This window comes from Charadrius vociferus, unplaced genomic scaffold (genome assembly GCF_000708025.1).
Source record: "Charadrius vociferus isolate BGI_N301 unplaced genomic scaffold, ASM70802v2 scaffold298, whole genome shotgun sequence".
Lineage (NCBI taxonomy): Eukaryota > Metazoa > Chordata > Aves > Charadriiformes > Charadriidae > Charadrius > Charadrius vociferus.
This window is the reverse complement of record NW_009649936.1, coordinates 200,284-214,768: the sequence shown is the minus strand read 5'-3', so window position 1 is coordinate 214,768 and position 14,485 is coordinate 200,284. Positions and strand designations below refer to the sequence as shown.

At 48.2% G+C, this 14,485-nt stretch overlaps 1 protein-coding gene across 1 annotated transcript; it reads left to right on the top strand.

Annotated features, from left to right (window-relative positions):
* The first annotated feature begins 3,507 nt into the window (after positions 1–3,507).
* KCNE1 (potassium voltage-gated channel, Isk-related family, member 1) lies at positions 3,508–3,888 on the top strand. Its single transcript, XM_009891311.1, has one exon. The coding sequence runs from the start codon at positions 3,508–3,510 to the stop codon at positions 3,886–3,888; it is 381 nt and encodes a 126-aa protein (XP_009889613.1).
* Positions 3,889–14,485: the final 10,597 nt, after the last annotated feature.

Genomic DNA, 14,485 nt, shown 5'->3' with positions numbered 1-14,485 from the left:
GGTTCAGGTCATCATTGACACCTAATAGATGATGAGCTTGGGTAATGCCAGCAGTACACCTGCACTGCTGGGAAACCCATGCTTCGGGAAGCAACCTGCACTGCGCCCGCTTTTGCTTTGGAGATCTAGGTCACCTGTATTTAGTGTAACGGATGCAGAAGCAGCAATGCACCTGAGAGCAGGACGTGGCCCAGGCTGCTGCCAACCTTAGGGAACTCCCTCTGAATCCCTGGCCAGTGAAAGAGTTGCTAATTGTTAAGCCCCAGGTCATTTTTAACACAGACAGTTCACTGCTCAGTGCTTGCCCCCTCCAAAGAGGTAGGAGGGGTGACCCCCCAGCACATACTGGCACCTCCTGTGGGATGGTGACCATGATGGTGGGGACCATCACCCCAGGTGAGGTCCTGGCTTACTGGGATGCAACCCAGGTAAACAGGGATGCTGATTTTGGGCTGGGCATGATTTCACTCAGAGCTCCTCAGGGGAGACCCATGAGGGGACTGGGCAGTGGTCGTAATTTGCAGCCCGTCAGCAGTCATCTGGGTAGAGCAGTGGGGAACATAAACCCACTCCAGTTGTGGTGAAACCAGAGTTTTTGGGACAGTGAGATGTGACCATCAGTCATGGAGTAGGCCAGTGACAACAGGTGACTCTTCCCAGTCCTGTGTACTCCAGTCCTAAACCAGTCCCAGTATGGATTTGAGTGGAGTTGCACAAGGCCTGTGCATTGGCAGATAAGGCCTTTAGGCCTGCTGAGATTTCAGGAGATTTCCTGGGGAACAGGACTGTGCCTTCTGTCTCCCTTAACCTCTCCTATTATTGCCATCTGTTGTGGTTACTGAGATGGGGCCATTCAGCTCCCGGCCAGCTTCCAGCCCAGCCAGCATGCAAGCAACCCAGAAGTGGGCAACACCTTGCAACCGTCAGAAACCTCCCCCAAAAATGCAGGGAGGCAGCTGAGGATATTCAGCCTCCAAATATCAATTCATCGGCACTGGAAGTGTTCTCAGTGCTACTGATAATTATTATGAGAAATGATTGCCTTTCTCGAAAAAGTTGAGAGATCCAGTGAAATTATTCTTTGTTTTGTCTTAAAGTTACTGCAATGATTTGTTAGCAGTTTTACATTTTACAGTGTCGACACGTTCTCCACACTTAGAAGGAGTAATCTCAGATAAAGGTTTAAACTTTTTCTCTTCCTTTCCTTCTTAAAGGATCTGAACACAGCTGTGAAATGTGAATAGATTTTAACTATTAAGCCCACACTGCCAAGATGTTATTTCCTGTAGCTTTGACTCATGCAACTGAAGAAATAAATTGGATCAGAATATTGTTTTGTACAGGGGATTTTTGTCTCCCTCTGCCACCCCCAGGCTCGGCTCTATTTAAAGCCAAAATACCACGGCATATTCTCATGGGTGCTCATTTTTCCTGCTGGTGAGGCACCTCATGGCAGGAACTGCTGGCTTGGAGCAGGGTGATTCTGAGCCCACGGGAGCCTGACCTCACTCGCTCACCAGGGGAAGGGGTCTGGTGTCATCTGGTGTGGGCTGGTGCCACTCACGTCCCCCAGGGTTGCACGATGAGGAGAACAGGGCCTTCTCCACAGCATTTATCATCCTGGCTAAGTGTCTGACTTTCAGTGAGACCCAGCCCCAAATCCATGACTGCACAGCTGGGAGGTCTAGATAAAGGGTCTGGACTGAAAACCAGCACATGCAGTTGCAGGAGCATTTGATTTATGTGAGTATGTTCGATAAGATTCATGTCTGCATTAATTGTGTACTTTATTTGGCCGCAATGACACCTGCCAGCACAGAACACGCCAGGCAAGTAATTGCTGTTCATATGAGGGACAGCAGGTCGTAAGATCTCTGCCTCAGCATCTCCTTTTACAGCATTTATGCCATAACAAGGTGCAGACAATTCAAAGAAGCCTCCAGATACATCTCATTTACTGCAGTGTCATTACGGGCAGCTGGAGGCTGTGTGCCCAGCTGAACTCCCTCCTATGCAGAGGTCCTGCACAACATCTATGCATCGTTAATGTTGCCTTCACAGAGAGATATAATTGCTGCCTAGGCTTTTTGGTGGCTTTCTGCCCAAGGGTTCATTTCATTCTTGATGTATTAGAAACTATAGTAATATAGTGCCTCTTAAAAAAACACAAAACAACAAAAGGTAAGTATGCTGGAGAAGCTTTTGCTAACATGCTGTCCTGCTCGCACAGATTTAAAACTGTAGAAAGCACTGACAGCCATCTTATATGATTACAAGATTGCTGTCATAGAAGTCACCTTGAATAACAGTACCTCATTCAGATGTGCTAAGGGTAAAACCAGAAGGAGACTGTTGTCTTAATTTTCTAGAGACATTTAAATTAGGCATTGTAGTGAGATTGTCAGTCATGTTACCTGGCTGCTGAGGCTTTGGGACTGCAGTGCTGATAGGATTGCTCTTATTAAGCGATTTACAGCTGACATTGGAAAGGGGAAAAGGACCCTTCAGCTTCTTGTGTAAGAGTGTGAATGCAGAGTGCCATGGCAAGGAGGCTCTGGATGTTCAGGTGCTTCTTGCTGTTACCATCTCCTGCCCTATTCCTGACCTGCAGCAATGCCAGTGGAAGTCATCCGAACCAGACAACAAAACACCGGTTGCATAGCAATTTAGTTTGGAGGAGAAAGCAGTGAACTACCTGGGGGAGAACTGCCAGTCTGTTGGGGAAGGGATGAAGGCAGATGCTTTTCCTTTCCACTGCTCAGTAGGAAGTTGCTATAGACCCCTTCTGTATCCCCTCCTTGGGCAAATGCCCATTGGGAAGTTGCACTAAATTAGTGTGGGACACATATCTGTCCAATGTTTGGTTGCTTAGTTTTCCATGGTGTATATCGTTACAAGAGCTGCAGAAGAAAGGCAAGACTCCTCAACGGGGGTGGATAAGAGGAGCTTGCTGCAGATACTGAGTGATTTCAGGTACAGAAGTTTTGTTTCCAAATTCAATCCTTAAGCTGAAAGAAGAGAGGGGACCAAGGGAAGCCATGATAACAGTCTTCAAAGCAGAACCAGTTGCCGTAGAGTGGGAGTGAGACCCTCCTCGTGCCTGTGGCGGCTCAGAGGAGAAGTCATGGGCTTTAAATAGCAGCACAGGAGGCCTGGGTGAGGTGTCTGTGTGAGCGGCCAAAAGCCGGGGCAGCTGCGCACCGCAACAGACTGTCCATGAGGACTGAGGAGGGTCTACAAGGCAAGTGTTTATGGGGGATGGACTCAGTCAAACTGGCCTTGTTTGGAAACAGGGGGTGAAGAGGTCCCTCCAGGCCAGTGCAGTTGCCCTGCCTCTGCTCAGACTCTAAGGTACCTTCCTCGCTGAGGAGGGGAACTGGTAAAGGGAGACAGAGAGAATTGCGTCTTTATCTGATGGTTTGTCTGGCGTGTCCCTGATTTTTATGCTTTTCTAGAAAAACTACAAATAAGGAAGGAAGAAAGAAGCGTGAAGGACAGAAAAACAAGATGTTGGTGCTATCTAATGACACAGCCCTGAATTCACTCCTCTCCAAGCTGCTTCAAGATTACCTGGAGCAGACGAATAGCTCTGCACCTTCCCAGGTCAAAAGCGCCAGCAGCAATCTGGAAATTGTCTACGTGCTGCTGATGGTTGGCCTCTTTGGCTTCTTCACGGTAGGAGTCATGCTGAGCAACATCCGCGCCAGGAGGCTGGAGGACTCCCGCGACCCCTACAACACCTACATTGCCACAGATATTTGGCACAAGAAGGACAGGGAGTATTTTCAAGCCAAACTCATAGAAAATTACAAGCTGTGCTGTGTCTTTGAAAACCAGCTGGCCGTGGAGCAGCCAAGCATGCAGATTCCTGAGGCAAAGCCTTCCTAGAAAAACAGGAGAAAGGACTGCACTTTGCACAGGGACAACCCGAACGATACCTGGTATGAACCAGGCTAGCTGCTTGCCCATCTGCAGAGCTGCAGGCAATGGCCTTGGTCAGGCTGAATAACCATGAACTGATGGTGAAGCTGATGGGTCTGTGACGGCCCCAGTGCTGCAAAAGCGCCCGGCCACCAGTACCTTGTTGCAATCATTGTAGGGTCGAGGAGGAGGACACCCATCAGGAGTATCATGGACTCATCAGCTTCACCTAGCAAAAAAAGCAAACGTTGACCTTGCCAGTGTGAACACTTGCAGTAGTCCATGTAATTAAAACCAAATTGGATCAAACACAAGCTAGAGGTGTTAACAGCCAACTATGGTTTAGGCAATCATTTTCATGTAAGACCAGTTTCTTGCAAGAAAAAGTAGCTGAAATATTTCATTTGCATTTTCGTCCAGCATAGAATAATAATTTTATAAATTGTACAATGTTTTTGGTGACCTATTTCTTTCAGAATTGTGCATCTCTTTGAGATACAATTTTAGAAAAAGATTCCCATTATTTTGCTGAAAACCATTTCCGTGGAAAAATACAGACTTCAGAGGGACATTTTTTAGTGACTATCCCTAATTCCTAGCAGGTATCCCAGACAGGTCTTGCCAGCTACTTTTGGTTTTCCTTCTCATGGATGGGGGTTGATCCTGGCAACAGCATCTACCCCTGTACAAAGATTCGGCAGGCAACAGGGTCTGTACCATGCAAGTGTGTAATGTTTCAAGACTTTCAGTCACATTTAATTATTGCACAAGACCCAAGTGCTAGCCCTTGGCTGGAAAGTGAATTGCCACACTGTGAAGAGCAGTTTCACAAAGTGTCTGGTATTTAATCACTGACACAGCTTATGTGTTTAACTTAAATCCTGTGAGCTCCAGCTCCCCAGAGCAGCCTCCCGCGGTACAGCTGATTATCTATTGCAGTACCCGACACATGGTCCCTGCCACCAAGGTTTTCCTGCCCTTGGCCTCCTTCCTCTCTCCTTTGGCGGGCCGCGTCTGCTGAGCCACAGGGGGATGGCGGCAGCCGAACTCGTCTTCTGCGGAAGCAGCTATCAGCTGTCTCTCCTAAAAGGGAGAAATATGGCTCCCTGGACACTGCGCTACTCAGAATAGCAATCTCACCAGCTTGAAGCCTGTTTTCTTGTTTGGGATCAAAGAAGCAATGGTAGGGGTGGGGGGGGTATTTCTGGTCTGCAGATACACACCCCGTTTTTAGCTACTGGAGAGGAAAGAGAAGTGGGAAAGGCTTGAAAGAAAGTCGTGAGGAGCAGCCGCTTCAAAGGGAAGGCGAGGGCAGAGCAGGGGCAGATAGCCGCCTACGTATTTGGATGGGCAAGCGATACAAGTCACAGCACAACCCCTTTCCATGCATAGGTACTTCTTATAGCACTGCACTGTCATTAAAGTAATATTCTAGCCATGTTTGTGTTCCCAAAATACTTAGGACAATTTAAAATGCAGGTTTTTTTTTTTTTAAAGATATTTATATGGTGCCCACCATTAAGCTGAGGACAAGATACATGTTTTCAATGTCTTGAACAGCTTGGAAAAATCTCCATCAGCTTAATTATCTGAGTCACTTTTTCCTCCAGAGGAATGTAAACCAAAGCCAGGCTTTGGAAAAATGTTGATTTCTCAGCTTGGGCACTGCTCTTTTGGGATCTCACCGTGCAGTCTGTTTATTACTTGCATTTCCCTCCTGCTGTGAGAGTGCGAATGCTCTCACTTGCTGGTTCTCCAGAGGCAGGCCTGTACAGCATCGCTGACAATGTTTAAACTTGCATCAAAAATGGCCTTTAATTACACGAAAAGCTTTGAACATTAAGCTTGTCAAAAGGGCTCCCTCCTGCTGCTCCCCCTCCACCCCAAGTGTTTTCAGGTATTTTGGGTCTAGGCATTTGCTGGTCACCTTATTTTAGTAGCCTCAATGTAGTTCTTTGCGACAAGGGTGATTGTCAGCATTAGTTGGCTTCCACTTTTTTTTTTTTTTTTAGCTCTGCCATTTTATTTATTTAAAAAAGAGGGGAACAACTGTGCCTTAGTCATAACTCTTTCCTGTGCCACCAGGCTACAAATCACCCTTTGGTGGCAGTTGTGAACTCTCACCACGGCCTTTCATGTTACCTTTCAGTCTTCATGTTCTTTTTCCCCTATTTTTTCACTTGTACAAAGCAATAAAATATGAATTACAAACTGTGCTTGTGGCCTCAGATGTTCTCTTCTCCTAAGCCGTTTCACAAGCTCGCAGAAAGAGTGCTGATACTCCCTGACGGGCACCCACTCACCCGTCCCCTTTCTACACCCTATTAACCAGAGTCTGGTTGCTGGGATATCTCTCGGTACACCTAGATCTGGAGAAATACCACAATGTCAGGAACAAATTCCTCACCTCAAGTAAACTCCCAGGGTTTGCAATACCCCGGGCAAGATTGGCACCGGTGTTCAGTGCAGCCATCCCGGCTGCAGCCTTCGGGCATACATTGCACACAGCTTTCTGCTGCAGCCCCAGCAGCACCAGCCCCATGGGTTTTGTTGCTCCCCCCCCCGAAATGACACTGGGCCTGGCAAAAGTGGAGAAATAGCTGTGAGGTAGTAGTCCCCCCAGCAAGGGAGGAAGGTCTTGTACCCACCTGGAGCCCACTGGCTCTGCACAAGGCATCAGTTGGGTAGCTAGCCCTCATGGGGTGCTCTGATGGTGAGGTTTTTTTAAGGCTGGAAAGGATGATTCTGATGACAAGAGAGGTGGGAGTACATATCATGAGATCTTAAGAGTTCAGGTCGGCCAGGTCTCTTTGCGTGCTCTCCTTGAAAAAGGCTCTGAAATCCTTTGCTATGTGGCTCTGGATTATGTAATAACAGTTTTGGAGATGTGAAGTGTGAGCCAAGCTGCAGCCCGCATTGCCGAGCATCCTCTGGGGCTTGTAAACACAGCTCCCGCTTCCTCTGTCATTACCACTGACTCATGCAGGATGGCTGACACGGGACCCATCTCTGACTTCATGTAATAGGAGAAAGAGCATTCACTGGCCAAGGAGTGCCTAGAAATGTGTGATTAGTTCACTTGTTCGTCATCTTTGCCATAGACCAAAGGCCAGCAACAAGCTCTCATATAATTACCATCACATAGAGCTCACGTTTTCCGATTTCCTGCTTGTTGGGGAGATTGAAGAATCTTAAACTCATCAGACAATTGTTGCACTTTCTTTGGCCCAAACTTTAAAAGTCTTTTGCTCAGGAGACATAAAATAGGCAGACTGTCAGAGGTTTATTTTTCTCTGGTCCCCAATATCTAAAGTCCCTGGCTTCATCAGCTGTGGCTTATTCTAGTCAGCAGCTGGTTGGCCCAATGAGCATACCTCCAGGCACAGGTATTGCTCTCTGGCCACATACTTTCTTATTATAAAAGAAATCACATTATATAGAAATGACAGCATTATACAGAAATGGCATTTTGAATTGGAGCCCTACATTGTTAACAGCGATGTAGTGGTAAAGCACAAAGGTCTCAAGCAAAATCAAAGCCCGATATAGCAGGTTCTCTCCTGTATAAATTTTGTGAGGTTCTGTTTTGTACAGTTGCAGACTAACCTGGTAGTTGCGTGGTACAAAGCCACACAAATAAAATATTTATAAAGAAAGAGCTGTGATACAGCACAAATGCAGACAAGATTCCATGTCATACCTCTCGGAGGGGAAAGTCAGTCCTCATGCCTTGGGGAAAGAAGATCCTGGAACGTTATTCACTAGATTATGTGGCCACTGATTCAAGGGCAGATGAGGTCTCCCTCTTCTCCCCTTTCCTGCCTGCCCTGGAGACCTGTCTGGATTGCCTAGACTCTGGGCACGTCTGTGACTGCTGCAGTCCCCCAAGCCTAAAGCATGTCTTCTTGGCCGTGCCTGCGAATCTGTTGCAGGAACGTCATCTGCAGTGCCTCTGCCTGAGAAGGTCTCACCAGCCATGCGTGAAGCAGGCCACAGCCACCCTTCTCTGGCAGCACACGGTCATTTGCCGGAGTGGGAGCATGTTTACCTGAGGATACGTCTGCATGGTATGGGCAGCCCAAGCTCAGCTTTAAGACAGCCAGATGCCATGGTGTGCAGTGCTGAGGTTGAGATCAGTACACCCTAAGCAGTGGCTAGAAATGGTTTACATCCTGGGAGCACAGAGCCCAAGGAAGCAAGTCTGTGCTGATCTGTAGCCGCTCTGTAGCCTGATGTGCACAAGCTTCCTGTAGAAAGGCCAAACAGAGCTCATCCTTTGCCTTCTCTGCAAAACCTTCCCTCCCCTCTCAGCAGCCTGGAGAGCTTCAGGCCCTGGTTCTTATTTCTCATCTCATGGAGAACTTGCATCTGCAGCGGCTGACTTTTCATTGTACCCAGCAGAAATCCTTAGGGCTGCAGGTATGAGAGATCAAACCCCTAGTATTAAGTAGTCCATCTGGAAAATAGTTTACAGTCAAAGGTAGCCCGAGTGTGCAAGTCTGAAGTGAGCCCTCCCCCTCTCCCCCCCTCATTTTATAGTTATCAGTGTTATCTTTATTTGCAGTTGGTTGGGTCAGACCTGCTGCACCGGGAAACGTGCACAAAGACAAGCAGAGGGAAAACAATAAAAATAGAAGATATGAGCAATCAGAAGCAAGCAGAACATTCTTTGCATCTGATAACTGGAATTATCTTATATAATATTTCTATGGCATCCTGTTTCATTTTTACACATTGTTATCACTACGCCAAACTCACTCCCCAATCTCCTTATCAGGCTGGAGCCATCAGCTACGCATGTGAAACCTCCATGCTGCCTTTCTCAAGAAATTGCTCAAGGGACCAGCACAGATGTGATTGCTTGGCAGAGGAGGCTGCGAAAGGTCACGCTGCATTTCATCAGTGAGGTGGGCAGGAGGCTGTTCCCTGAGACCACAGCTGTCTGCGCAGCTGGCAGAGAAATGGTCCCAGTCAACCACCTTCAAACAACAAGAAGCAAAGGCCCATACTGTGCCAAAATATACTGTGCCAAAATAGGCAAGCAAAGTACTCAATTCTTCATAGTTCTAGGGCAGGGCTTGCAAGGATAGTTGTTTCTAAAGCCAGTTTCCCACTGCACCCACAAGTGTCCCTCAGATCAAAGAAAATGGAAGATGTATGTAAATAGTGATGGAAAGTACACGGATGCTAAATCCAGAAGTGAGCATTGTGACCATCTGATCTGATTTAGCAGAAGAAAGGCCAAAGACTCTGATGCAATCCTTTCTCCAGGCAGGCCCAGAGCTGGCTGGGCGACAGTGCATTATTTTCAGACACACACTCAGGGTGACGAGAATAATTCCTCTGATCAGTCCACAAAATCCACACACTGGACCAGGGGCCACCGACCTCCCAAGACCAAGAGCCAAGCAAAATAAAATGCGACACCTTAATGTGAGAGCACTTGCTTTAAAAAATGCTTAATTCAGTATTGGTCTGATGAGTGTGATAGCAGTTTTACGACAGGTACACCACACAACCCAAAACATAGCTGACTTTCACAGAAATACACTGATTTTGGCCAATGTCCAGTAAAGAGATTCTCAGATAGCTCTGATTTTGTTTCTATATGTGGTAGCTTTCCTACTTTTATACAAGAAAAGCATCGCTCGTTTGCCCAGCTGTGAGCATTCTTTTTGGTTTAATCCCAAGGATCAGGGATTGATTGGCAGCTGCTGTTCGGCACAGCACGCTAGGTCTGCTGGGGAGGTAACCCACAGCCCCATCAGCAGCGTCTCCTCTGCCTCCCCCCACTGCAATATTCACCCTTCTCCAGGTTTCCCACCAAATCACCACCTCTGGCCTTTGGACCTCCCTCGCCAGCCTCCCCCACAGGTCGGGAGGTCCTCCCTCGGCACAAAGGAGCGTAACCCCTCTGCTTGGGCTGAAGGGGGCCGTATCAGTGGAGGATCTAACTCATTGTTCCCAAGGCCTGAGCTCCTATTTCCTTTTTCCTTGTGACCTCCAGCTTCGAGCTGGCAGGGTAATTTGTCAGGGGAACAGTTGAGTGAACAGCTGTTCTGGTTTACTGTTGTCCGCATAAGCTTCAAGCATGGGTCTTTGTTCAGACCCGTGGCAACAGCAGGCTTGGGGACCTCCAGTCTGATAGGACTTTTTGCTCTGGCAATATTTTCTCAAGCCTTTATTATCAGCTTCTCACCTAACAATGCAAAGCGAAGCTGGGAAAAGAGTGCAAACAATAATCTCATACCAGCTCTGCACCTGCAGGCAAGATCCCTTCTCCGGGCTGCTCCCATCGCACTCGCCCTGCAGGTGCCTCTGCAGCTTCACCCCCAGCAGTCCAGTGCCCGGGGATTCAGGGGTGGATCTGACCCTGAGCTGTGTGCAGAGAGCAGAGGAATAAAACATCAAATCCTCCCCATACTTGTATTTATTTTTCACCTTACTACGCAGGAGTTACGGTGCAGGAATAGACAAACCAGCAGACTCATCAGTCAGGCACCCTCTGCCAGCCAAGGAGCCACAGAGATTTACCCTTAGGCAGCCCTTGGCAGGACCGACAACTACAATTAACCCTCTGCTGTGCTTCTATTTATTTCCTCCCCTCAAAAAAAAAAAAAGTGAGAAATCTCTCTTTAACAGCAACAGTCCAATAGCATTTCCATCCAAACCCTGACCTTGAGAAAGGGGTTCTACCAGAATAAAATGCAATTTCAATAAAAGTAAGTAGATGAGAAACATACTGATTCTCGCTAGTCCAAATTTCCAGTGGCGTTGGTGAGCTCACAGCAGAATACAGGCGATAGAGACAGGGCCGTCTTTGCTTGCAGGAATTATTTAATCCAACAGGTGCACATTAAACTGTCTCTTCTGGATTTATTTATGTGCATGTTGTTCCTTATTTCTGTTTGTAGAAGTCACTGAAATGCAGCAATTGCCAGGCCTGTTGAAGCTACCACCAGGTAAGACCTTTCATGTTAAGGGCAGACTACCCCAGCTCAGATTTCTGTCCTATGTTCCTCTCATTTCCCATGTCCCTCCAGGGGAACATGACTATGTCCACCCTGACTACGTGGGGCAGCTCTTCTCCCGGGAGACTGCCCTGGCGAGGCTTGGGCAGGAGCAGAGGTAATGATAATATGTCTGCTGACGGCAGTGCTGTCATTGACAGCAGTGGGAACAGGATCTCACACTCTGATTGAGACTCACGAAGGTCAAAGAAAAGTGCATCACCCTATAGCATAGGACATCGTGACATCCCAGCGTGTGTCCTGTGAGGGAAATGGTCTGATCTGGTCTGGAGAATGGAGTTATATGATGTAAACTGATACCTTGTGATCTGGTAGTGTAAAAAAAGGAGCAAAACTACCTTGCCATGGTGTGTGTTCAGCATTTTGTGGCACAGCATGTGGATGCCACGGCATAACTGCAATAACAGCAGAGGCAATTGTCAAGCAAGTTAAATGGCAGTGAATACATCCAGTAGCTGCTCCCAGGGGCTGGCAGCCATGCCAAAACCCCAGGCCTGCTTCACAGCTCTCCCACTAAGATACCCAGGACCTGGGGTACCAGGGGCACCACAGCTGCACTGGTGGTACTGGCTCTTGCTTCCTTCCTTCCTCCAGCTCCATGCAGCTTTCCTCTTCCTTCCTGAACTTCCTTTGGTGGAAAATGACACAGGCTTACCCTGCATCCAGGTTCTCTTTATTTATCCATAGGGGTGGTTGGCACTTTTGGGGATTTGCAGTGAATTAAGTCATAGAATCATAGAATCATAGAACCAATTAGGGTGGAAGGGACCTTGAAGATCATTGAGTTCCAACCGCCATGCCATATGCAGGGATACCTCCCACTAGACCAGGTTGCCCAAGGCCCCATCCAGCCTGGCCTTAAAAGAGAAGTCATCTGTGAAATTCTAGAGAAGAAGAGAAGGGATGTTGCATTCCGATGTGTTTATCAGATGTGTTTGTGGTTTTATTCCACGATACGGTTTCCATTGAACGAGGAACCCCGCACCTACCGTGGGGATCAGACCACTATGTATCAGTTGGTGGCCGGCAGCACAGATGCCTGCTCCTGGCCGTCTCTGAGGAAACACGTTAAACCCTAGTGCAGGTGGTTCAGGCTAACACATTTTTATCTGGAAATCTTCAGGGGAGGGGGAAGAGGAAACAGGCAATTATAATGGCGGGGACAACATGGGGCAACCTGTCAAACTGCCTGGCCTGCTGCCGTCATGTGTGGCCATACCCAGGTGCCTCCCTAGATCGTGGCCCTACACAAACACTCCTCCTCTGCTGACACCTCCTTCTTCCATTTTTGGGACATTATGGGCAGATCCCAGATGGCTGTTCCCAGCTGCCTGGCCTATGGTTTTAGAAATGTCCAACTCAAAATCAGTGTCTGAGAAGCTCATCACAGCAGCAGTCCAGAAATAATGCCCTGAAGGGTAACTACCCCACCACAGCTGCACCTCTGCCAGGGGCTGCAGTCACAGGGCAGCAAACACGACTTCTCTTCCAACGCTGTAAACCCTCTCTGTGCCCTCCTCTTCCACCCACGCTGACAGCTGACTGCAATCAGGAGTGAGACACAGGAGAAAAAAAGGTCTTTGCGAAGTTTCACGGATATTATTAGCATTCATCACAGATGATGCCGGACTTCAGTGTCCCACTGTGCTTGGTCTTCCTGCTCCAGCTTGCCTCCTCCTGTGGGGAGGGCACCGCTTGTTCTCTGGTGTCACCATCAAGCCAGCAGCCACTGCCGGCGGGCTGGCTCAGGCTGTCCCAGGGTGATGTTTTCCTCAGCAAGAGCTCCTTAATCTGTAGCCTGTGGTGGAAACAGGATGTGAAGCACAGGATGGGAGTGGCAATTGCTTCTATTGCTGTCCTGGAGGTGATACTACTCAAATCGTATTGCCATGTGTTTTGAACAGGAGCCAAAAACGTGAACATCAGACCACAATAAATGTGAACATTTCTGCTTCCTGGGTACAATTAAAGGGCAATATCCAGAATTTTGCTGTCGGTAGGTGAGTCACAAGCAGCAAAACCTGAATGTGGCTCTGAGACAACGAACTCCTGAAGCGGTTACATCTGCTCAGAGCCTGCACGTGAAATGCATTAAGGCACGAAGCACAGATGAGTCTGCAGTGCTTGGCAATGCCTTTGTCTGAAGCGCACTCTGTTGCGAGAGGACGGGTCCCGGTGGCACTGGCAGCCACAGCTGCCTCCCAGTGATATGGGGTCACAGCAGCACTCAGCATTAGAAAATGAAAATTCCTGGCAAAGGGAGAGTCTGAGAATGGTGGGAAAGCAGCAAAAGCTGGGGAGGTCGGTTACACTGGAGTACTGAGAATGCTAAATGCATTTAGAAGGATCAGCCAATAAATGTTGGAAAAGCTGGAAAAAAAGGAAGAAAGAAACAAAGAGCCTAAACTTAACTGCCTGAGACTTTATCATCAGAACCACTCATAATACAATGTCTAATAATATCATTTTTGCCATCTTACTCACAGTACACACCTCACAGAAGGCAGAACCTCTTTTCTTTCATCTCCTGTATTCAATGTGCAAGTAAGCTATTCAGTGTTCACCCCTATTGCTGAGGAGGAGTACTGGGAATATCTAAAGGTCCTGTAGGAAAAAACAGTTAAGAAGGAGAGAGCGACGTGACTGCAGTGCACGGGCATGGAGCAGAGACCCTTGAGCAGATGTGCCGGCACCATACTGTTTCCACTTAGCCCCCATTGTACAACCAGGGCTGCAATAGTGTTTTGCATAAATACTCAAGGATTCAGATGAGCTTTTTCTCACACCTACACTCGAACATGGAGAGAGAGAAACAGGTCACCAGATAACCAGGACTAGCCCAAGGCTTGTTATTGCAACAGCAAAATGAAAGCTCTGGCTCATTCTCAGCGACAGAAACTTGGGCAATGCGATGCGTGACACGGTCTGACCTGCACGAGAGGCAGCGTGCGCTGCCTTGCACTGTGGCCATTACCTGCAGCCCTCACCCTCAGCCACCACAAGTGAGTGCCCCTTCTCAGCCTCTTCTAGGAATCCAAGACGACTCAGCCACAACCGAGATGAAGGACACGGCAGATTATTGCCCTGCCCAACCAGGGTCCTGGAAGGGGTGTTCTGCATTAAATAGCTTAGTACTCTAACAAATCCTCCCCAACTCTTGCCTAACTCTCTGAAAACTCAGCACGTTTCTCCTCCAGTGCTGGCTCCTCCAGCTTCCCACAGAGCAGGTCTCCTGTCAGTGCTGCAGCAGTACGCCAGCCTCCTGGGCACTGTGCCCCTGCCTCATAGGCAAGCCAGGCCTGACTCTGAGAGACACCTTAGGGGCCTCCAGCCAACAGCAATCCCCAGGAGGATTGCTGGGGAAGGGGTACCCCTCAGCATCTCTGTCTTGGGGATGGTTCATTCCTAGAGTAAAGGGCATGACCTAGATTTTTTTTGAGGAAGTCACAGGGTTAGCGTGCAAGGAACCACATGGGGCTGAGGTCCTCAGTACCCCGCTGTCCCCGATGACCAGTGTGGTCTGTTTGCAGGAC